This window comes from Nerophis lumbriciformis, linkage group LG24 (assembly GCF_033978685.3).
Source record: "Nerophis lumbriciformis linkage group LG24, RoL_Nlum_v2.1, whole genome shotgun sequence".
In the NCBI taxonomy this organism is placed as follows: Eukaryota; Metazoa; Chordata; class Actinopteri; order Syngnathiformes; family Syngnathidae; genus Nerophis; species Nerophis lumbriciformis.
The window spans coordinates 38215001-38237500 of NC_084571.2; the positions used below are offsets into that span (position 1 = coordinate 38215001).

General features: G+C 40.3%; 1 protein-coding gene across 1 annotated transcript in view; it reads left to right on the forward strand.

The window, feature by feature from the left end:
* Positions 1 to 22500, forward strand: part of LOC133620505 (protein shisa-8) — a 248240-nt gene that overhangs the window by 93642 nt on the left and 132098 nt on the right. Inside the window, exon 3 of the mRNA XM_061982070.2 lies at positions 22494 to 22500. This exon is cut by the window's right edge and continues 109 nt beyond it. Within this exon, the coding sequence (XP_061838054.1) occupies positions 22494 to 22500 (7 nt within the window). The remainder of the gene's footprint in view (positions 1 to 22493) is intronic.

Sequence of the window (22500 nt, forward strand, 5' to 3'; positions counted from 1 at the left end):
GACTGCACCTAGAAATTCGGTCCATAAAAGTTATGAACAGAATCGGTGACAAAGGGCAGCCTTGGCGGAGTCCAACCCTCACTGGAAACGTGTCCGACTTACTGCCGGCAATGCGGACCAAGCTCTGACACTGATCATACAGGGAGCGGACTGCCACAATCAGACAGTCCGATACCCCATACTCCCTGACCACTCCCCACAGGACTTCCCGAGGGACACGGTCGAATGCCTTCTCCAAGACCACAAAACACATGTAGACTGGTTGGGCAAACTCCCATGCACCCTCAAGGACCCTGCCGAGAGTATAGAGCTGGTCCACAGTTCCACGACCAGGACGAAAACCACACTGTTCCTCCTGAATCCGAGGTTCGACTATCCGGCGTAGCCTCCTCTCCAGTACACCCGAATAGACCTTACCGGGAAGGCTGAGGAGTGTGATCCCACGATAGTTAGAACACACCCTCCGGTTCCCCTTCTTAAAGAGAGGAACCACCACCCCGGTCTGACAAACGGAGATAGGAACTATTAAAAAAAAAAGTTAAAGTACCGAAAGACTTTGTCCATTTGACGAAGGTGGAGACAACGAGAATGCAGGCTCCGGTGGATGTGATAAAAAAAGGTAGCGTGTGCTTTGTATTACCTGGACGACGAGTGAAGACTACGGAAAACGGCTGAATGGCAAAGCAGACTGTATCAGTTATTGTCCGCCATGTATGTCGCAGACTCAACGTCTAGGTCCAGAGTATATAAAGTCACCAAAACCGAATGGCCGGTGGACGGAGGGGAGGGTGGGGGTCTTAAACGACCATTGTGTGTGTGTAGACAAGAATAAGGTTAGGTGGGATTTACCCTGGATAACCATAGTATAGGAGGGGCCTTAGTGGTTAGTGTATTCTCCCTCTATTAAACGAGACAAGAATCAAGGAATCAGGCAGTTAAATTTTGCTCATGAGGAGAAACGTATGGGGCTGCACACTCAGTTACAGAATCACTCTTATCGCAGTCACTCTTACCGTCGGACGAACGTAGATCACTTAAATTATCGACCGTTTATTTCGCACAACCCTACCTTTGCTGAAAGTTTCATCAAAATCCATAACTTGTGTCCCTAGCTATAAACTTCTGTAAAATAACAGGATAATCTTGAATCATGGGCAAATGAGGATCGCTATATTTCCTTGTTGCTTTTGGGATTATTATCCTCTCAATGATTGTTATTTTTGTCATCACAACACGTTGACGAGCATAGCCTGTTTGGCCTGGAAATGTCTAATGTATACGAGCCTCACGTCCACATTATGTTCGTGGCCCCTGGGATGGATGGTGATGCCTTTACTGCACACTAACCTGCCATGACAGCAAGGAGTGATTCAGCTCCAAAATGCTGTGTTATTTTATACACCCCCCAGGAGTGTGTGTGTGTGTGTGTGTGTGTGTGTGTGTGTGTGTGTGTGTGTGTGTGTGTGTGTGTGTGTGTGTGTGTTCTTGTATTTCTACCCTTCTTGAGACATCAACAAGGAAAAGTACCTTCCATAGGAGGACCGGTGAACAAGTTAGGACCGAAATCATGGTCCCAATACAGGAAAACCATTGCATCTAAAAGAGAGACAAATACTAGAGTCCGTGAACATTGCTCCAAAGTCAGGATTTTTTGTTAATTTAATGTGCATACAAAAGTAAACATTGACAGGGGACAAAACAAGACGGCAGCTAAAGAAGGACTTTCCTATTCATCCCCGTAAAAACCCGCCAGGTGAACAGCTGATTTTACGACTTCCGGTGCTGACGTAAGACAACCCATATGTGACCATAGGATGAACAAATAAACTACGCTACTAAGACTATAGTGGCCATTAACAGTTAGCTTCTACAGCTGGGTTTCCCAAAGTGCGGCACAGGGGCCATCTGTGGTCCCTGACTCCTTTGTCATTGGCCTTAAGCACGTTACAACCCCCCCGCCCCCAAAAAAATGTAGATCTCATTTGCACTCCCTGGTGGTGAAATCCATCAAAAAGTGCTCCCCCTCTGGTCAACATATGAAATAACAAGTGTGTGTAAAAAATTTGAAGTGCTCCCCCTCTGGTCAACATATGAAATAACAAGTGTGTGTAAGAAATATGTATATAGAGACAAACTGTAATAACTTGAAGTAAAGTTACAAAACAGAAAAAAATAGAGATCTCATTTGCACCCCTGGTGCTGACATCTATCAAAAAGCGCTCCCCTTTTGGTCAACATATGAAATAACAAGTGTGTGTAAAAAATTTGAAGTGCTCCCCCTCTGGCCAATATTTGTAATAACGAGTGTGTGTGAGAAATTGAAATGCGCCCCATTTGGCCAAAATTAATTAAAAATTTAAAAATATATATGTATATAGAGACATACTGTAATAATAACTTGTGGTAAATAATGAAGATCAAAAACCAATAATAAACAAAAAAATTAACTAAAAGCAGTCTTTTTCTCACAATGTGTCGACTTTTTTTCATAAAATTGGGAACAATTTCTCACATTCTTTCTGTTTCTGTAATATTGCAATATGTTCTCATGAAATTATTACTTTGTATAGATTTAGATTTAGATTTATTGGTCCCCTTGGGGAAATTCATTGTCACTGTCGTACATTTAAACAATAGACATTACACATCACAAAAAAAAAATAACAAAAAGACATCATACATGACCAACACACATTTACAGGCTTGTCAGACAGGTCGGCCGGGACTTTAATGCAAAGTGTTGACATTTGTCGTATAAAATTCTGACTTCTATCACAATATTGCTAATTTTGTTGTTGTTGTAAAATAGTGACACTTTTTGAGTAAAATTATGACTTTTGTTGTAATTTTGCTATTATTACAATATTGCCAAACTTTTTAAGTTTTCTTATAAAATTCTGACTTTTGCCGAGTAAAATTACGACTCTTTTCGTAAAATTGCAAAAATGTTAAGCTTTTCTTGAAAAATTGCGACTGTTATTGAGTGAAATTTAAAGTTTTATCATAATATTGCACAAATGTTCAGTTTTTCTTGTAACATTTTGACCTGCATTGAGTAAAATTACGTTTTTCTTGTGAAACTGTGACCTTTTTCTTTGTGTGTGTGTGTGTGTGTGTGTGTGTGTGTGTGTGTGTGTGTGTGTGTGTGTGTGTGTGTGTGTGTGTGTGTGTGTGTGTGTGTGTGTGTGTGTGTGTGTGTGTGTGTGTGTGTGTGTGTGTGTGTGTGCCTTAAGGACATTACAAAAACAGAAAAAAAAATAGAGATCTCACTTTCACCCCTGGTGGTAACATCATCAAAAAGCGCTCCCTCTCTGGTCAACATATGAAATAACAAGTGCGTGTAAAAATTGTTAAGTGCTCCCCCTCTGGCCAACATTTGTAATAACGAGTGTGTGTAAGAAATTGAAATGCGCCCCCTTTGTCCAAAATGAATTGAACCAATTACATAAATACGTATATAGAGACATACTGTAATAACTTGAAGTAAATAATGAAGATCAAAAACCAATAACAAACAAAAAAAATACAAATAATGTAATTAATTTTTCACAACAAGCTTGTTTATATTTGCATAGTATGTATATATTATTAATGTAGTAAATACAAATCTTTATATATCTAAAAAGGCTGGTCCTAAAAAGGTAGGTATTTTTCGGAGGTCTCAATAAGGTAAGAAATACAAGAGTGTGTGTGTGTGTGTGTGTGTGTGTGTGTGTGTGTGTGTGTGTGTGTGTGTGTGTGTGTGTGTGTGTGTGTGTGTGTGTGTGTGTGTGTGTGTGTGTGTGTGTGCCTTAAGGACATTACAAAAACAGAAAAAAATAGAGATCTCATTTGCACCCCCTGGTGGTGAAATCTATCAAACAGTGCTCCCCCTCTGGTCAACATATGAAATAACAAGTGTGTGTAAGAAATTGAAATGCGCCCGCTTTGGCCAAAATGAATTGAAACAATTACATAAATATGTATGTAGAAACATACTGTAATAACTTGAAGTAAATAACGAAGATCAAAAACCAATAACAAACAAAAAAAAATAAAAATAACTAAAAGCAGTCTTTTTCTCACAATGTATCAACTTTTTTCTAATAAAAGTGGGAACAATTTCTCATATTCTTTCTGTTTCTGTAATGTTGAAATATGTTCTCATGAAATTATTACTTTTTATATGTTAAATGATTACTTTTTAATGCAAAGTGGTGACATTTGTCGTATAAAATTCCGACTTTTATCACAATATTGCTAATTTTGTTGCTCTCCCTCTGGCCAACATATGAAATAACAAGTGTGTGCAAGAAATTGAAATGGGCCTCTTTTGGCCAAAATGTATTGAAACAAATATATAAATATGTATATAGAGACATACTGTAATAACGAAGTAAATAATGAAGATTAAAAACCAAATACAAACAAAAACAAACAAACAAGTAAAACAAATTACTAAAAGCAGTCTTGTTCTCACAATGTGTTGACTTTTTTCTCATAAAAGTGGGAACAATTTCTCATATTCTTTCTGTTTCTGTAATATTGCAATATGTTCTCATGAAATTATTACTTTTTATATGTAAAATGATGACTTTTTAATGCAAAGTGGTGACATTTGTCATATAAAATTCCGACTTTTAACACAATATTGCAAATTTTGTTGCTCCCCTCTGGTAAACATATGAAATAACAAGTGTGTGTCAGAAATTGAAATGTGCCCCCTTTTGCCAAAATTTATAAAAACAATTACATAAATATGTATATAGAGACATACTGTAATAACTTGTGGTAAATAATGAAGATCAAAAACCAATAATAAACAAAAAAAATTAACTAAAAGCAGTCTTTTTCTCACGATGTGTCGACTTTTTTCTCATAAAAGTGGGAACAATTTCTCACATTCTTTCTGTTTCTGTAATATTGCAATATGTTCTCATGAAATTATTACTTTTTATATGTAAAATTGTTACTTTTTAATGCAAAGTGTTGACATTTGTCGTATAAAATTCCGACTTTTATCACAATATTGCTAATTTTGTTGTTGTAAAATAGTGACACTATAATTTTGCCAGGCAAAAATTCCGATTTCTATTATAATATTGCCAAACTTTTTAAGTTTTCTTATAAAATTGTGACTTTTGCCGAGTAAAATGACGACTCTTTTCGTAAAATTGCCAAAATGTTAAGCTTTTCTTGAAAAAATTGCGACCGTTATTGAGTGAAATTCCAAGTTTGATCATAATATTGCACAAATGTTCAGTTTTTCTTGTAACATTTTGACGCGCGTTGAGTAAAATGAAGTTTTTCTTGTGAAACTGTGACCTTTTTCTTTGTGTGTGTGTGTGTGTGTGTGTGTGTGTGTGTGTGTGTGTGTGTGTGTGTGTGTGTGTGTGTGTGTGTGTGTGTGTGTGTGTGTGTGTGTGTGTGTGTGTGTGTGTGTGTGTGTGTGTGCCTTAAAGACATTACAAAAACAGAAAAAAAATAGAGATCTCATTTGCACCCCTGGTGGTGACATCTATCAAAAAGCGCTCCGCCTCTGGTCAACATATGAAATAACAAGTGTGTGTAAAAAATTGAAATGCGCCCCCTTTGGCCAAAATTAATTAAAAATTAAAAAATGTATATATATATAGAAACATACTGTAATAATAACTTGTGGTAAATAATACATATCAAAAACCAATAATAAACAAAAAAATTAACTAAAAGCAGTCTTTTTCTCACAATGTGTCGACTTTTTTCTCATAAAATTGGGAACAATTTCTCACATTCTTTCTGTTTCTGTAATATTGCAATATGTTCTCATGAAATTATTACTTTTTATATGTAAAATTATTACTTTTTAATGCAAAGTGTTGACATTTGTCGTATAAAATTCTGACTTTTATCACAATATTGCTAATTTTGTTGTTGTTGTAAAATAGTGAATTTTTTTGAGTAAAATTATGACTTTTGTTGTAATTTTGCTATTATTACAATATTGCCAAACTTTTTAAGTTATCTTATAAAATTGTGACTTTTGCCGAGTAAAATGACGACTCTTTTCGTAAAATTGCCAAAATGTTAAGCTTTTCTTGAAAAAATTGTGACTGTTATTGAGTAAAATTTCAAGTTTTATCATAATATTGCACAAATGTTCAGTTTTTCTTGTAACATTTTGACCTGCGTTGAGTAAAATTACGTTTTTCTTGTGAAACTGTGACCTTTTTCTCGTGAAATTTTAACAAATTTTTCACAGCAAGCTTATTTATATTTGCATAGTATGTATATATTATTAATGTAGTAAATACAAATCTTTATATATCAAAAAAGGATGGTCCTAAAGAGGTAGGTATTTTTCGGAGGTCTCAATAAGGTAGGAAATACAAGAGAATGTGTGTGTGTGTGTGTGTGTGTGTGTGTGTGTGTGTGTGTGTGTGTGTGTGTGTGTGTGTGTGTGTGTGTGTGTGTGTGTGTGCCTTAAGGACATTACAAAAACAGAAAAAAAAAATAGAGATCCCTGGTGGTGAAATCTATCAAAAAGCGCTCCCCCTCTGGTCAACATATGAAATAACAAGTGTGTGTAAAAAATTTTAAATGCTCCCCCTCTGGCCAACATTTGTAATAACGAGTGTGTGTAAGAAATTGAAATGTGCCCCGTTTTGCCAAAATTAATTAAAAATTAAATTAAATTAAATTAGACATACTGTAATAATAACTTAAATAATGAAGATCAAAAACCAATAATAAACAAAAAAATTAACTCAAAGCAGTATTTTTCTCACAATGTGTCTCATAAAATTGGAAACAATTTCCCATATTCTTTCTGTTTCTGTAATATTGCAATATGTTCTCATGAAATTATTACTTTTTATATGTAAAATTATTACTTTTTAATGCAAAGTGTTGACATTTGTCGTATGAAATTCCAACTTTTATCACAATATTGCTAATTTTGTTGTTGTTGTTGTTGTAAAATAGTGACATTTTTTGAGTAAAATTATGACTTTTGTCATAATTTTGCCAAGCAAAAAATCCGATTGCTATGATAATATTGCCAGACTTTTTAAGTTTTCTTATAAAATTCTGACTTTTGTCGAATAAAATGACGACTCTTTTCGTAAAATTGCCAAAATGTTAAGCTTTTCTTGAAAAAAATTGCAATTCCAAATATTATCATAATATTGCACAAATGTTCAGTTTTTCATGTAACATTTTGACCTTTTTTCTCGTGAAATTCTAACTCATTTTTCACAACAAGCTTTGTTTTATATTTGCATAGTATGTATATATTATTAATGTTGTAAATACACTTCTTTATATATCTAGAAAGGCTGGTCCTAAAGAGGTAGGCATTTTTCGGAGGTCTCAAGAAGGTAAGAAATACAAGTGAGTGTGTGTGTGTGTGTGTGTGTGTGTGTGTGTGTGTGTGTGTGTGTGTGTGTGTGTGTGTGTGTGTGTGTGTGTGTGTGTGGCCAAAATTGATTAAAAAAGATCAAATAAATATTTATATAGAGACATACTGTAATAGATAGGCTCCAGCGTGACCCCGAAAAAGTGACAAGCGGTAGAAAATGGATGGATGTAATAACTTGAAGTAAATAATGAAGATTAAAAACCAATTACAAACAAAACATTAAACAAAAATAAAATAACTAAAAGCAGTCTTTTTCTCACAATGTCAACTTTTTTCCTATAAACTTAGGAACAATTTCTCATGTTCTTTTTGTTTCTGTAATATTGCAATATTTTCTCCTAAAATTATGACTTTTTTTTTAATGTAAAATGATTGCTTTTTAATGCAAAACGGTGACATTTGTCATATAAAATTCTGACCTTTATCACATTATTGCCAATATTTTTGTTGTTCTTGTAAAATAGTGACATTTTATGTTGTAAAATCATGACTTTTGTCATCATTTTGCCAAGTAAAATTCCGATGATTATTATAATATTGCCAAAATTATAAAATGTTCTCATAGCAGAGGTGGGACCAAGTCATTGTTTTGCAAGTCACAAGTAAGTCTCAAGTCTTTGCCCTCAAGTCCGAGTCAAGTCCCGAGTCAAGACAGGCAAGCCCCAAGTCAAGTCCAAAGTCAAGACTGGAAAGTCTCAAGTCAAGTCCTAAGTCCTGCATTTTGAGTTTCGAGTCCTTTCAAGTCCTTTTAACCACAGACTAATATATTAACACAGATTGTGTATGCTTTTCAAACGCTGTATTTATTTATTAAAACAAGTGCATTTTAAATTGCAGGAAAGAAAATTGTGCTGACATTGCACTTTATAATAGCACTATTAACCAGTCATTTTAAACATTAACTCATTCCTTTACAGAACAAACACATTGAAAAATAAAGTGCAAATGTACTTATTTGTACAAAAGTGTTAACATTGAAAAAACATGACATATACGTGAACATAACAAAAAAGTTGTACTTTTTATATGTCAGGGCCCTATGCTGCATTGCAATTGCAAAAGACCAAATTAGCCAAGAGTCTGTCAGTCATTTGTGCACGATGGGGGCGTAGTATGATGCCACCATGGCTGAAAACTCGCTCCACTGGAGCACTGGAGGCAGGCACTGCCAAGACTCTCGTGGCCACTCGGAACAGTGAAGGAAGAGTCTTCATGTTCAATGCCCAGAACAAAAGGGGAGAGAGAGTTGTTTTGGGTTGGTGCACTACTTGTAAGTGTATCTTGTGTTTTTTATGTTGATTTAATTAAAAAAAGAGGGGAAAAAAAAAATTATTTCTTGTGCGGCCCGATACCAATCGATCCACGGACCAGTACCGGGCCGCGGCCCGGTGGTTGGGGACCACTGAGGTAAACAACCAACAGTATGTCAGAAAGCTAGCTAAAACGGTACACATATTCATAATATAGTATACATTTTAACTGACCTTTATTTTACTATTTTTGTCTTTTTTTAGGTGGCTAAAATACGCGGTGCTGCTGACCGCCGTCTAACATTACGTGTGATATATTGACTAACGTAACCCTGCTTAAAAAAAATCACTGAACAAAAAGTATGAATAAGGTAGTGAACTGCAACAGATTCCCATGTTTGCAATAACGTTATAACGTTAGCAGTGAGTTTACAGCCTCACTGATTTAACTACACAGCAAATAAAAGTCACGTTACTTAGCCAATAAACGTTATCTTACATTCAAAACTTACCGTTCTTTGTGCAACTTCAAATGCCGGACGAAGTTGGAAGTTGTTGCCTCTCCATCAGTAATTTTCGAACCGCATGTGTTGCATACTGCAAACCGTTTTGTGTTGACCACCTCGTAATTTTTATACCCAAACAAAATTATTTTAGGTATCATTTTTTGTTCACTGGCGTGTGGTTTGGACATGTCTTCTTCGTTGGTTGTCCTGCAATTTGATTGGATGAATGCTGTGTGATGAAAACAAAGTAGATCTAATTTGATTGGCTGTTGTACTGAGACCACACCAGCTGACACACGCAACGCTGATAGATAGTACACGATGAAAAATACGGAGCGCTCCCGAATAACTTTTTCATCTTTGGGTTTTGGGGAAAGTAGCAAGTCATGTCAATTCAAAAGGCTCAAGTCCAAGTGAAGTCACAAGTCATTGATGTTAAAGTCTAAGTCGAGTTGCAAGTCTTTTTACATTTTGTCAAGTCGAGTCTAAAGTCATCAAATTCATGACTCGAGTCTGACTCGAGTCCAAGTCATGTGACTCGAGTCCACACCTCTGTCTCATAGAATTGTGACTTTTGTGGAGTAAAATTACGACTCTTTTCATAAAATTGCCAAAATTGTAAGATTTTCTTGTAAAATTGTGACTGTTTTTGAGAAAAATTCCAACTTTTATCATAATATTGCACAAATGTTCAGTTTTTCTTATAAAATTTTGACTTGCGTCGAGTAAAATGCCGACTTTTGTTATAATACTGCCAAAAGTTATTCTTGTGAAATTCCAACTCATTTTTCACAACAAGCTTTTTTGTATTTACATAGTATGTATATATTATTAATGTTGTAAATACACTTCTTTATATATCTAGAAAGGGTGGTCCTAAAGAGGTAGGCATTTTTCTCAGGTCTCAAGAAGGTCACAAATACAAGAGTGTGTGTGTGTGTGTGTGTGTGTGTGTGTGTGTGTGTGTGTGTGTGTGTGTGTGTGTGTGTGTGTGTGTGTGCGTGTGTGTGTGAATGTCTTATTCAATGACCAGGGGGTGGTTTTGTCACTTTATTTTTAGCACCAAACGCTCTCGGGCATTTGGGCCGAGTCGTGCATGTTTAGTTACACAACTAGCATGGAGCCACCACTGCTGCATGTGTTTATTTGCACACTGGTTGACTCCTTCACCCGCTCTCATATGCAATTTAAAAAAAAAACGAACTAAAAGGCGTTTGCCTTCTCTCCCCCACTCTGGAAACATGAATGCATGGAGGGGGGTGAATGAATTATTCATGCCAGGTTTTGGTCATGTCACAACAATAAAAGCCAGTTAAGTGTTTTAGCTGAGCCATTACTCCGCCGCTGGTGGCAGCCAAATGTTGTATGGAACTTTTCCTTCTAGAAGAACAGAACTATTATACCTCGAGCTATTGTGAGGAGTCAAGTTGCCGACGGGTCGACCGTTTCTGTAAAGTCACCATTTCCAAGGGATGTGTAGCTCAAATGTTTTGAAAATAGGATAGGATAGGATAGGACTTTATTGTCATTGCACAAGTACAACAAAACTTTGTTTTTTACAGAACAGGAACGCTGATGGGTCACCTCAAGGCGCCCCGTAAAAGATGGGAAAAAGGTAAAAAAGAAGGGGAAAAAATGAGTAAAAAAATACAATACAAAAGTTGGGCCCCTGGAGGTCGACTGCTGCTACAAAGCGCTGCCAGCCGTCCATCACCACGAAGGGGAATCAAGCGGTGGTGAAGGCGTGGGGTGGGGTTTGGGAGGTGTGTGTATATGCCCATTGTCTTGGGTGTGTTGATTTAGTGTCCATAGGCCTGGGGCCGTTCTGCATGCAAGCAAAAGTTCAACTCCAGGTGTTGTTTGAGGAGGGAGGGAGGTCAAAAGCGTCCATCATTGAGGAGTCCTTGGGGGGGATGTTTTCAGAACAGCCTGCTCCTGTTGTTGGAGTCAAATCGTAGATTAGGATTTTTTTTTTCCGCGAACAGACATTACAATGGCTTGTCTGTTCTATTCCATGCCGGCCCTCATATCCAATTTTTCCCTTTCAACCAGCTTTTCCATGATGTGATCCATCTTGCGATTCAGTTCAGAAATCGCCCCAGACTGTGATCCCACAGCCCGGCCCAATCCTTCCATTGCGACGAACAGCCTTTGGGCTCCTTGAGTGGCTGCCATCGTCTTACGGATTTGACGATACACCAGAGCAATGCCCAGCCCAATCAGCAGGTTCTAAATAGGTAGATGTCTTCCACGTCCTACGATGGAAAGGACTGAGAGGCACATGATTCTCCATTTTTATCCCAGGAATCTCTCACGTACCCCGCAGTAATGGTTCCATCAGGGCAGCCAGCCTCCCCAGAACCTCTTTTCCTCGTCGAAAAGATTTTGTCAATTGAGTCGAGAGTGCAGCTGATCATTTCCATGTCTGATGTTTAGATTTGGAGGACAGCGCAAAGAAAGAGGCTTCAAAAAAGTGTAGACAGGACACAACAAAGAGAGCAAGCAGGGAGAAAAAGGGAGGCGGAAAAAATGCGACCGCCCTCACCAGAGGCAAGACAGAAAATATTGGTTGCTTTGTTGGGTCTGCTCCTGTCTCTGGCCATGCTACCCCTCCCACCCCAGCAGACGATGGCGTGGAACACTGCAGAAGCCACCACAGTGTATATGTTTAGTTTTTTTGTTGTTGTTTTACTTTTACCCGTTTCTCACCTTTATTGTGAGGGGTGCCGGACGTTGGCAGACCCGTCAGCGATCCTGTGCTGTCTCCCTGTAATGTTTGTCTGCTCTTGAATGGGATTGTGCTGAAAATCTTAATTTTCCCCTCGGGGATTATTACCGTATTTCTGATTCTGATTCCGATCACAAAACACTGCTAAAGCTTCACTTATTTTTACCATAACAATGTACAAGGTTAATACAGCCGCTCCCCTTTATCTCCTTTCTTTTGTCATTCAAGTGTTCATTGCATTTATGAACTGATGCATTTGAAGCGATTGTAATGTTGATAATAAATGTAATCATTGTTATTTATTATCAATAACTACCAAATATATCCAAATTTTTTTAATAAAGTCAAATACAAATAGGGCGACAAGAGAAGTTTGGCATCGTTTTGCTTAGATAAGCAGGGGCGTCCATGATACCGTTGCTTGGATGGCAGCATATGTTGCTCCAAAACCTGTACGCTTGACACGTTGCTGTCCTTGCTTTGTTGACGCAAGAAACTAAAGTCAGAATGATTGTATCTAAGTTATCACAAAACGTTGTGTTGCCATGAGTTCCCGGCGAGAAGACAAAAGCTGTCTTTGAACCTACCAAGAAGAAGGCTCGTAAAACTCCACTGTGTAGGATGGGAAGCAACATGAAGGTGTTCTGTTTCTTTCATGTATTGTAATCCACAGGAAGATTTTGTCTTGACCCAAGAACTACAAAAGTGGAGAGGAAGCAGGACCAGACTCCCCTCCAGGCGACCTTTTCTGTGAACTCTTTTACGACCTCTTCTTTAAACTGTTGTAATCAAAGGTGATGGCTGTTTACGACCCCCGTCCCTTAGAAACAGCTGTTGCCATGTAATCAGGGAAAGTCCAAATAATAATAATAATAATAATAATAACTGGGATTTATATAGCGCTTTTCTAAGTACCCAAAGTCGCTTTACATGTAGAACCCATCAATCATTCACACCTGGTGGTGGTAAGCTACTTTCATAGCCACAGCTGCCCTGGGGTAGACTGACGGAAGCGTGGCTGCAATTTGCGCCAACGGCCCCTCCGACCACCACCTCATTCAATTCACCGGTGTGAGTGGCACCGGGGGCAAAGGGTGAAGTGTCCCGCCCAAGGACACAACGGCAGCGATTTTTGGATGGTAAGAGGCGGGGAGCGAACCTGCAACCCTCAGGTTTCTGGCACGGTTGCTCTACCCACTACGCCATGCCGTTTTCTTTGAACTGTTGTAATCAAAGGCGATGGCTGTTTACGACCCCCGTCCCTTAGAAACAGCTGTTGCCATGTAATCAGGGAAAGTCCAAATAAAAGAGGAGGCGTACAATCTTTCGCCAGAGCGTGCCGGGAGACTGCGCAAGAGCACAGCCCAGACGTCTCTCCTCAATTGAGCCGAATTGTATTCTGTCTCTGTTTAATTCTTTGCTTCTTGTCTTGTTTAATAGAAGTCATCAGTGTTTGAACCTGACACTAAAATACATTTTTGATTGGACAGTTGACAGATTTGATTGAAAATGACGCTATTTGGTCCTAAATGTTCATAACTTGCAAAAAATTGGTTGAATTTACGTGAATCGGTGCGCTTATGACATCATGCGTCGTTATAGTTTTGGTCACTATGACATTTTCATATCATGACATCCCTCGCAGTAATATTAGTGCAATTGTCCGTCTGCTGCCTTTTTGCATTCTAAGCATTAGAATGATCCGGAATGTCAGAATGATTCACGTGCATGCACACTTGAGTGATGATGATGTGTTGACGGACTTCAGCAATGATCATGCAGCATCAACAACACCCATCGTGACTTCTCCCAGTGGCCATTCCAATACTCAATGGCCGCCATATTGCATGGATCAATGAGTGTGCTTTTGCCTCCAATGAAGCTGTTGTGAAAAAGGAAAAAAGATGAGGCCCATCAACACGAGCCTGGCGAGGGGGTTGTAAAAAGTGCCACATGGGCAGAAAAGAGAATGAGCGGTAGTAATAGTAGTAGCAGCTGCAGTAGACAGTCAATCATATGAAATGCGACAGATTGTCAAAAACATTTGCGTTAGAAATACTACTTGTCATTTACAGCGCTATTATCCATCCATCACGTATCTACAGTTTGGAGGGGAAGGTCACGGTGGCCTCTGAGCATTCAGTGGGTGAAAGGTTGTGGGCTTGACTGGAGAAAAAGACGATAAATATATCAAAAATAAAACAAGATTGTGGAAGTCGCCGTTTTAACCAAGTTTTTAATGCGCTTTCAACAATACAACAATCTTTTCAGATGTTCGTCTCCAAGTCTCTCCCCCTCCTGCACCCGGCCGCTCACTGTTAAAGACAACAGATGATTAGATTAACACGAACCTCCTGTGAAATCTAATAACCTGCCAGCTGTGTCTCGCCGTCAGCACAAGGGTGCTCTGTCCTCAGCACCATGGACAGCGGCGGTGACTTTTGCTCCTGCAGGCAGCGCTGGCCACATCTCCCCCCACAAAGATATATTCTTAACATGATGAATGAAGCACAATGTTATTACAGTACACATACACTATATTGCCAAAAGTATATATATTTACATACAGGTAAAAGCCAGTAAATTAGAATATTTAGAAAAACTTGATTTATTTCAGTAATTGCATTCAAAAGGTGTAACTTGTACATTATATTTATTCATTGCACACAGACTGATGCATTCAAATGTTTATTTCATTTAATTTTGATGATTTGAAGTGGCAACAAATGAAAATCCAAAATTCCGTGTGTCACAAAATTAGAATATTACTTAAGGCTAATACAAAAAAGGGATTTTTAGAAATGTTGGCCAACTGAAAAGTATGAAAATGAAAAATATGAGCATGTACAATACTCAATACTTGGTTGGAGCTCCTTTTGCCTCAATTACTGCGTTAATGCGGCGTGGCATGGAGTCGATGAGTTTCTGGCACTGCTCAGGTGTTATGAGAGCCCAGGTTGCTCTGATAGTGGCCTTCAACTCTTCTGCGTTTTTGGGTCTGGCATTCTGCATCTTCCTTTTCACAATACCCCACAGATTTTCTATGGGGCTAAGGTCAGGGGAGTTGGCGGGCCAATTTAGAACAGAAATACCATAGTCCGTAAACCAGGCACGGGTAGATTTTGCGCTGTGTGCAGGCGCCAAGTCCTGTTGGAACTTGAAATCTCCATCTCCATAGAGCAGGTCAGCAGCAGGAAGCATGAAGTGCTCTAAAACCTGCTGGTAGACAGCTGCGTTGACCCTGGATCTCAGGAAACAGAGTGGACCGACACCAGCAGATGACATGGCACCCCAAACCATCACTGATGGTGGAAACTTTACACTAGACTTCAGGCAACGTGGATCCTGTGCCTCTCCTGTCTTCCTCCAGACTCTGGGACCTCGATTTCCAAAGGAAATGCAAAATTTGCTTTCGTCAGAAAACATGACTTTGGACCACTCAGCAGCAGTCCAGCTGGTGTCGGTCCACTCTGTTTCCTGAGATCCAGGGTCAACGCAGCCGTCTACCAGCAAGTTTTAGAGCACTTCATGCTTCCTGCTGCTGACCTGCTCTATGGAGATGGAGATTTCAAGTTCCAACAGGACTTGGCGCCTGCACACAGCGCAAAATCTACCCGTGCCTGGTTTACGGACCATGGTATTTCTGTTTTAAATTGGCCCGCCAACTCCCCTGACCTTAGCCCCAGGGAAAATCTGTGGGGTATTGTGAAAAGGAAGATGCAGAATGCCAGACCCAAAAACGCAGAAGAGTTGAAGGCCACTATCAGAGCAACCTGGGCTCTCATAACACCTGAGCAGTGCCAGAAACTCATCGACTCCATGCCACGCCGCATTAACGCAGTAATTGAGGCAAAAGGAGCTCCAACCAAGTATTGAGTATTGTACATGCTCATATTTTTCATTTTCATACTTTTCAGTTGGCCAACATTTCTAAAAATCCCTTTTTTGTATTAGCCTTAAGTAATATTCTAATTTTGTGACACACGGAATTTTGGATTTTCATTTGTTGCCACTTCAAATCATCAAAATTAAATGAAATAAACATTTGAATGCATCAGTCTGTGTGCAATGAATAAATATAATGTACAAGTTACACCTTTTGAATGCAATTACTGAAATAAATCACGTTTTTCTAAATATTCTAATTTACTGGCTTTTACCTGTATATCCGAATTTAAGTTGTACTTCTTTTATTTCATAGTCATATTTGAAAACAGCTCGTGTTTTCCATTTCTTCTCTTGCTGCTTTGTCTGCAAGTAAACTGTGTGTGTTAACCTTGAATTCTTTGGAATGTAAGAAGAAGCGATAATAAGCATTTGTTTTGGCTAGAGACAGAGGACTGCCAGGGACTTCAGGGGGGAGAGGGTGTTTCGGGGGAGAGACCATTTTGGCGGGGCGATAGAATGCTCTATGCTGGACTGGTCTCAAAAAGTATATTTGCAAAGCTTTGAAAATATACAACAAAAATACCTATTCTGTCTCTGGTGGTTTTTCAACTCAGCTTTAAGTGTCGTAAAAAGCTTGGGAGCGACTTGTGACTTGAATTCCCTGGGAGGAACAACTGGTCCAAAACGCAACACCACCCATCCAAATGATGAGAACCAGGTGTCCTAATCACAGGTGTGTCAAATCAAGCACTTTGTCAGGACTTGGACTATGGCGTGGTTTGTTCTCCCGTGGTGCAAACGATTTGGACCAGACATGGTGTGAAGGTGAAGACATATTTAAATTTTAACACTCAAAAAAAAAGAAACAAACAAAAGGCGCTCACAGTGGAGGTACAAAACTTGGCTATAAAAACAAAACTTGCACAAAGGCAGAAACTATGAACAATGAAACACAAACACTAACTGTGGCATTAATAAACAAAAACTTACTTGGACGTGGCATGAAGTGCGCAGAGGTAAACAGATTGTGACGGGTATGAATGCGGGATGTCGTCAGAACGACAAACTGAAAACAATGAACTTAAATGCTATAGACATGATTAGTGAAAGCAGGTGCGTGACTCAAAATGTGAAACAAGTGCGTGACGTGACAGGTGAAAACTAATGGCTGCTATGGTGACAAGACAAAACAAAAGTGCACAAAAAGTCCAAAAACAAAACCGAACATGACTAAAACAAAACATGATCACACAGACATGACACACTTAGGCATGGAGACCGTTTCTACAAACATTTGTGAAAGAATGGGCCGCTCTCAGTGATTTCCAGCGTGGAACTGTCATCGTATGCCACCTGTGCAACAAATTCAGTCGTGAAATTTCCTCGCTCCTAAATATTCCAAAGTCAACTTTATTACAAGAAAAGTGAAGAGTTTGGGAACAACAGCAACTCAGCCACCAAGTGGAAGGCCACGTAAACTGACAGAGTGCAAAGACTTTCTGCACAGTCAGTTGCTACAGAGCTCCAAACTTCCACTTAGCCCACGTACAGTACGCAGAGAGCTTCATGGAATGGGTTTTCCATGGCCGAGCAGCTGTATCTAAGCCACACATCACCGAGTCCAATGCAAAGCGTGGGATGCAGTGGTGTAAAGCACGGACTCTAGAGCAGTGGAGACGCCTTCTCTGGACTGATGAATCACACTTTTCCATCTGGCAATCTAATGACCAGTCTGGGTTTGGAGGTTGCCAGGAGAACGCTACATTTCGGACTGCATTGTGCCGAGTGTGAAAATTGGTGGAGGAGGAATTATGGTATGGGGTCGTTTTTCAGGAGTTGGGATTGGCCCGTTAGTTCCAGTGAAAGGAACTTTGAATGCTCCAGGATACCAAAACATTGTGGACAATTCCACGCTCCCAACCTTGTGGGAACAGTTTGGAGCGAGCCCCTTCCTCTTCCAACATGACTGTGCACCAGTGCACAAAGCAAGGTCCATAAAGACATGGATGACAAGAGTCTGGTGTGGGTGGACTTGACTGGACTGCACAGAGTCCTGACCTGAACCCGATAGAACACCTTTGGGATGAATTAGAACGGAGACTGAGAGCCAGGTCTTCAGTGTGTGACCTCACCAATGCACTTTTGGAAGAATGGTGGAACATTCCTAATAAGCACACTCGGCAACCTTGTGGACAGCCTTCCCAGAAGAGTGCATTGACATTTTACAACACTAAAACTGTAATGGACATAACTGAGACGCCTCCTTTTTTTTTTTGCAGTTATAATTTGTTTTCGTAATGTGATTCATGCAACTAAGTTGTTGTGGTCATTTGATTCACTTCTTTAGTTATACTAGTGGTGTCCCTCCTGGGTCTATTTCACGTCCTCTCTATTTCATCATTAGGGTTGTTTAACAGCTGGCCTGCGAGTTCACTTCAAAAAAAACTTGTGAGTGCCTTACATTTTTCTAGCAGATTCTTAAAAAAGACTAGAGTGATGTCATAGAGATGATCTTTGACTAGCTTTTTTTTGCAGAAGGTCTTTAAAAAGAGGAAACGAGCTCCTGTAACTCTGACAAAAGAAATAGACCAAATTTAAATGTTTACTGTAGAGGACGCTGGTATACAAAATAGGACTGATAGTAAAGGGAGAAATCCGGTGCCCTGGTCTTTAGATTTCTAGGTATTTGTCCCCCAAAACAATGTCATTGAATATCTCTGCAACACACAGTCAGATTTACAAACATATGAACCCTAAAGAGTATCTTATTCACCATTTGATTGGCAGCAGTTAACGGGTTATGTTTAAAAGCTCATACCAGCATTCTTCCCTGCTTGGCACTCGAGCATCAAGGCTTGGAATTGGGGGTTAAATCACCAAAAATTATTCCCGGGCGCGGCGCCGCTGCTGCCCACTGCTCCCCTCACCTAACAGGGGGTGATCAAGGGATGGGTCAAATGCAGAGGACAAATTTCACCACACCTAGTGTGTGTGTGACAATCATTGCTACTTTAACTTAACTTTAACTTTACACATACAAACTGTAGCACACAAAAAAGCACATTTAATTAAAAAAACCTTATTATGGTCTTACCTTTACTTATAAATGCGCCGCTGTTGTGCTGGATTAATGAACCCCCTGACGGGAGTGTTATATCAACTAAAGCCCTCACTTCAACTTTCCACGTGCAAGATTGAATCTATTTAAAAAAGTGTAACCGAGGGTTTATAAATGTGGCCTATACTGTATGAAACTACAAAATAACAAACACGGAGGCTCCAGTTTACACGAGGACCACTTTATTTACCTTCTTTCAAAAACCTCCGCAACGGGACATCACCTTCCGCTCTTAGCGCCTTCAAAATAAGAGCTCAAGGCATATACCGTATTTTCCGCACCATAAGCCGCCCTGGGTTATAAGCCGCGCCTTCAATGAACGGCATATTTCAAAACTTTGTCCACCTATAAGCCGCCCCGTGTTATAAGCCGCATCTAACTGCGCTAAAGGGAATGTCAAAAAAACAGTCAGATAGGTCAGTCAAACTTTAATAATATATTAAAAACCAGCGTGATGTGGGCGCGCATGGAGTCGTATATCAACATGGACGGAGCTGCGTGAAAAAAGCCACCCGGCCTCTTCGTGTAAACTTACCTTAACCACTCGCTCATCTTTTCTTCATCCATCCATCCCTTCGAGTTAGCTTTTATGATGACGCCGGCTGGGAAGGTCTCTTTTGGCAAGGTCTTCCTTTTGAATATCACCATGGGTGGAAGTTTCTGGCCATTAGCATGGCAAGCTAGAACCACAGTGAAGGATGACTTCTCATTCCCTGTGGTGCGAATATTCACCGTACGTGCTCCCGTTGTATCCACAGTGCGGTTCACAGGAATATCAAAAGTCAGTGGAACCTCGTCCATGTTGATAATGTTCTCTGGCCGGATCTTTTTTTCAGCTATCTTGTTTTTACAATATGCACGGAAAGTAGCCAGCTTTTCTTGAAAGTCTTTAGGCAGTTGCTGTGAAATAGTAGTCCGTGTGCGGATGGAGAGATTGCGTCTTTTCATGAACCGGAAACCTGTCGCTTAGTAGGAGCCATTTTGTGGTCTTTACAGATGTAAACACACAAAGGAAATGAAACGTAATATCCGCGCCCTTCTTCTTCTTCTACGCGGGCGGGTGGTTGCTTACAGTAGAAGAAGAAGCGCTTCCTCTTCTACGGGGGCGGGTGCTTACCTTGGCGGTTGCTTGCGTAGAAGAAGAAGCACTTCCTCTTCTACGGGGAAAAAAGATGGCGGCTGTTTACCGTAGTTGCGAGACCTAAACTTTATGAAAATGAATCTTAATATTAATCCATATATAAAGCGCACCGGGTTATAAGCCGCACTGTCAGCTTTTGAGTAAATTTGTGGTTTTTAGGTGCGGCTAATAGTGCGGAAAATACGGTACTGTATAACAGCGCATAACAGGAACTTAACATCACAAAGAGGAAAGCCCATAAAAATAGGTAACAAAAGTTATTTAATAAGAAGCCAAAAAGTGTAAAAACAATAATGTTCGTGTTGGAGGAGTTGTGAATTAGGTACACCTGCAGTCTGCAGGTGTACCTAATGTTGTGTCCCTGCAGTCATTCACAACTCCTCCAACACCAACATTAATGTTTTTGCACTTTTTGGCTTCTTATGAAATAACTTTTTTAAATAGATTCAATCTTGCACGTGGAAAGTTTAAGTGTGGGCTTTAGGGGTTGCTGTGCATTCTACGGCGGGGGTGCAGGAGGCGAGCCTCAGCCAGTGCGTCTTTTGCAGCCATTTTATGATCGCTCAGCACAAGAAATACGTTACACACATACAGTTGTTGACAAAATACACTGTACATTATATACCTCAGCTAACTAAACTATGGAAATGTATAATATAATTCATATAGCAATACGGTCTCACTGCACAGCAGGCCAGCAGTTAGCCGAGTCCGCAATCCATGTTGAGGCACTGAGTGACGTGCCTCAACTGGCTGCTGATCACCGCACCGTCTCTTCTCAGTATTTGAACGGCAAATGTGAAAATTCAGCGATTTTGAATAAAAATAATCGAAAACTGGTGAAGTTAAATGGAAAATAACTTTATAGTATAATCACTGGATACATTTAACAATTTAATTTTTTTTTTTCTTTTTACATTTTTTTTCTTTCCATGATGGCCGCGCGTCACTGCAGTATATATATACCTACAGTTATGGTCAAAAGTTTACATACACTTGTAAAGAACATAATGTCATGGCTGTCTTGATGGATGGCTACCAAAAGCGCCTTATTGCAGGTAAACTTGCCAAGGGACATGTAAGCAAATATTAACATTGCTGTATGTATACTTTTGACCCTCACATTTTCAGTAGAGCCATAATAAATTCATAAAAGAAGCAAACTTCATGAATGTTTTTTGTGACCAACAAGTATGTGCTCCAATCACTACATCACAAAAAAATAAGAGTTGTAGAAATGATTGGAAACTCAAGACAGCAATGACATGATGTTCTTTACAAGTCTATGCAAACTTTTGACCACGACTGTAGGTATATATAGTGTATATTAGAGATGCGCGGATAGGCAATTATTTCATCCGCAACCGCATCAGAAAGTCGTCAACCATCCGCAATCCACCCGATCTAACATTTGATCAGAACCGCATCCGCCCGCACCCGCCCGTTGTTATATATCTAATATAGACGATGCAAGGCATTAGTGAGGTTGTAAAGCTTTAGCCTGTTAAAGAAAGGAGACTGATCCAATGCAGCACAGACATTCGCGTGCCACGCTGTCACGACCCAGACGCACACCAGTGTGCAATCATATGGGAGCCGCGCTGAGCGCACCTCCAAGCGCGGCCGGCGACGGCCGGGTATGGGCCCGACGCTCCAGCGCCATCCATTTTCAGGGCTAGTTGATTCGGCAGGTGGGTTGTTACACACTCCTTAGCGGGTTCCAACTTCCATGGCCACCATCCTAGCTTGCTGTCTATATCAACCAGGGTGAGCCCCACCCCTTTCGTGAGCGCACTGCGCGCGGAGTGACCCCTGTTACGCGCCCCCGGCAACAGGGGTGGCGGGCAGGTAAGCTGCGCGGGCGGAGCGCGCGGAGTGACCCCTGTTACGAGCCCCCGGCCACGGGGGTGGCGGGCAGGTAAGCTGCTTACCTGCTGAGCGTGACGCTGGCCGCGGCGAAGGCGGACGAGGCGGGGTGTCGGTGCGGTGGGCGCGGTGGTGACCCTGGACCCTTCTCGCGGATCGCCTCAGCTACGGCTCCCGGTGGGGCCCTCTCGGGGGAAGGGGCCTCGGTCCCGGACCCCGGCGAGGCGTCCCTTCTCCGCTCCGTAAAAGTGTCCATCTCTTTTTTTTTCTTCTTCTTCTGTTGTGGCATATGCTGCAGGTGCCTGCTCGTTTTTCGTATGTGGGTAACAACATTTAACTATGTATATATATTTCCCAATTGGTTTAACTGCCACCCGCCTGAATCTATTTAAAATCTAATTTTTTTTTATTTCAACCGCCCGACCCGACCCGCGGATAAAATCTAATTTTTTTTTATTTCATCCACCCGATCCGCGGATAATCCGCGGACTCCGCGGTTGTGCCCGCAAACCGCGCATCTCTAGTGTATATACTGTGACGATTTTGGAGTCCATGTCTAAATGTACACTTGACCTCTCAGTTGTGTTTGCTTTATGTAACATTTTGTGTTCTCCGCAGGACTTTG